Here is a 2,201-nt window from a genome sequence, read left to right as displayed (position 1 = left end):
CCTTAGAATTTTGAAAAGCATTCGTAAAACAGATGCCACAATCAGTGCCTCGAACCTGTACCGCAATCCACAAAATGCAGATAACAAACACCCCAACACTGACCGAGTCTTGCCAAGTTATGGATGTGGATGCAACTCGATCATAATTTTTTACGATCTTGTTTCAGCAAAATATGGGGGAAGTAATCTGATAATTAAAGAGCTTGTCAATAATGAACAAGGGGACCAGGAAAGACATGCCTTCTATTCACTCAAAATTTTCCTAGGGCAATGTGATTGACTGTTTACCTTGATCTAATGAAGAGTCAGAGACTTCAACAATTTCCCAGAAAAAAGAAAGAAAGAGGCTGTATTCACGGGTTTAACAGAACCATATGGGGAAGATCTTAACCCTGTTGACCAGGAGTTTGTCCTCGTCCACTTCGCCCACCACGCCCACCACGTGCACCACGTGCTATTCGACCACGTAGAACTCTTCCACGGCCTCTAGTACTTGGAGAAGAAAGTACTGCAGGAGCTCCACCTCCACCTCCACCCTGTCTCAGCATTGCCCTCTGCCTAGCTCGCTCTGCTAAATTGACAACAGTAGAGGTGTTACTTGCAGGTGATACCTGTCTAACCTCTTCTGCCTCTGCTCCACTGGAACTAGCTTGTTTTGATGCATCCATTTCTGTATTGGCAGTAGCTGTTGTTCTCTCTCCAGCGACTGAAGCAGCCTCAGGACTCTGATCAGTCTCCACAGCTATCTGGTCACCACCATCATTTGACTTGTCGGAACCTTCACCAATTTCTTCAACTATATCACCCTCATCATTCTTCTCATCAGTGATCATCTCAGGAGAATTAATCTCACCTGACTCCATTCCCACAGGAACCATAGCTTCATCATCAATCCTAGCTGGTGAAGCCACAGGAGTAGTGTCAGGAAGAACTTCCCCAGTTTCTGGGCTCCCTGCCATGTTTGACATATCAGTGCCTTCCTCGACTTCTGCAACTAGTTCCCCCTCTTCCCTCTCATTTTCAAACTCCACAGGTGATTGTTGGTTGTCTTCTGCAGTAGCATGATCCTTCGAACCATCATAAATTTCCATTCCACTTTCATTTGGTTTATCCAAAATCTCTTCAGCAACTTCATTTGTCTCATTCTCTGGTTCAACTTGAGTTGTGTCATCTAATTGTTCAGATTCTTTTGGAGGCTCTGCTTTCTCTCCGGAAGTCTCAACCTCTTCCTTTTCTGCAACAGCTTCCTCTTCACCTTGAGACAAATCAGTGACAGCTGATTCTTCCACCACCGGAAGAGTCACCAGAGTCTCTGATAGAGTGGCAGCTTGTCCTTCACTACCTTCTTGCACGGAATCAGTACCTTTTGGTCTCTTCAAAACAGGTGGTGGAACATCAGAGCTAGTCTCTCCTTGATTAAAGGGCTGCTCGTTCAAGTCAGAACTAGATGAAGCAAGGCGCTTGCGGGCTATTGGCTGAGAAGATGGTGTGATATTGTGTTGAGTTTCAGACTCGCTAGCTGGTGTAAGCTTTGCCACACTAGTAGATCCATCCACCTCTGACATCTCAACATCGCTTGGAGGCTCTTCAGGTCTAACAAGCCGGGGTCTTACCAGCTTCCTCCCTGTCTTGCGAGTTTCAACATTGGGTTTGGGTACAGGAACTTTTCTCTCCTTCTCTTCGGCCATTTTAGTAGGTAAGTGAGCATGAGGAGCTACTGATGAAACGATGGTAGCCTGAGAAGGAACTGCCTGACCTGCAACGCAAAATAGAAAGAGAGATGCTCAAACTGAAAATGGGGATAAGCAGGAAAGCAACTTGCCACCTTAAAAGTTATCACCTAGTAGTCTAAGGCAAACCAAAGAAGATGATTAGTTGATTACCAGGAGTAACAGTGGCAGAAGCATCTGGAATCAAAGGATTCTCCACTGATTGGACACCAGCTCCAAGTTCAGAGGAAACAGAAAGTGCTACCCTTTCAAAGTTCTCAATAGCTGATACATAGGTGGCAGCTAGATCATCCAAGATGGTCCCCGAAAGAAGCTGAACCACAGAGGTGCCCTGAAGTGAATTGAAGAACGAAATTAAAAAACAAATGCATAAAGTTCTCAACCAATGGACCAATCTTCCCAAAGGGACAAGAGAAAAAGAACGCTAGAACATGTAAGATTTTTCATCCATAAACTCAGTCTCACACACAC

At 45.0% G+C, this 2,201-nt stretch overlaps 1 protein-coding gene across 1 annotated transcript in view; it reads right to left on the bottom strand.

Moving 5' to 3' along the window:
- Positions 1-124: 124 nt before the first annotated feature.
- The window catches only part of LOC105119379 (nuclear-pore anchor-like), a 15,808-nt gene continuing 13,731 nt past the window's right edge, over positions 125-2,201 (bottom strand). The window contains exons 26-27 of the mRNA XM_011017509.1: positions 1,884-2,154; positions 125-1,756 (exon numbers count right to left, since the gene is read on the bottom strand). Of these exons, the coding sequence (XP_011015811.1) occupies positions 387-1,756; positions 1,884-2,154 (1,641 nt within the window). The 3' untranslated portion in view covers positions 125-386. The remainder of the gene's footprint in view (positions 1,757-1,883; positions 2,155-2,201) is intronic.

Source organism: Populus euphratica, unplaced genomic scaffold, assembly GCF_000495115.2.
Source record: "Populus euphratica unplaced genomic scaffold, PopEup_1.0 scaffold2838.1, whole genome shotgun sequence".
In the NCBI taxonomy this organism is placed as follows: Eukaryota; Viridiplantae; Streptophyta; class Magnoliopsida; order Malpighiales; family Salicaceae; genus Populus; species Populus euphratica.
The sequence above is the reverse complement of the archived record's forward strand: the minus strand, read 5'-3'. Positions and strand labels throughout refer to the sequence as shown.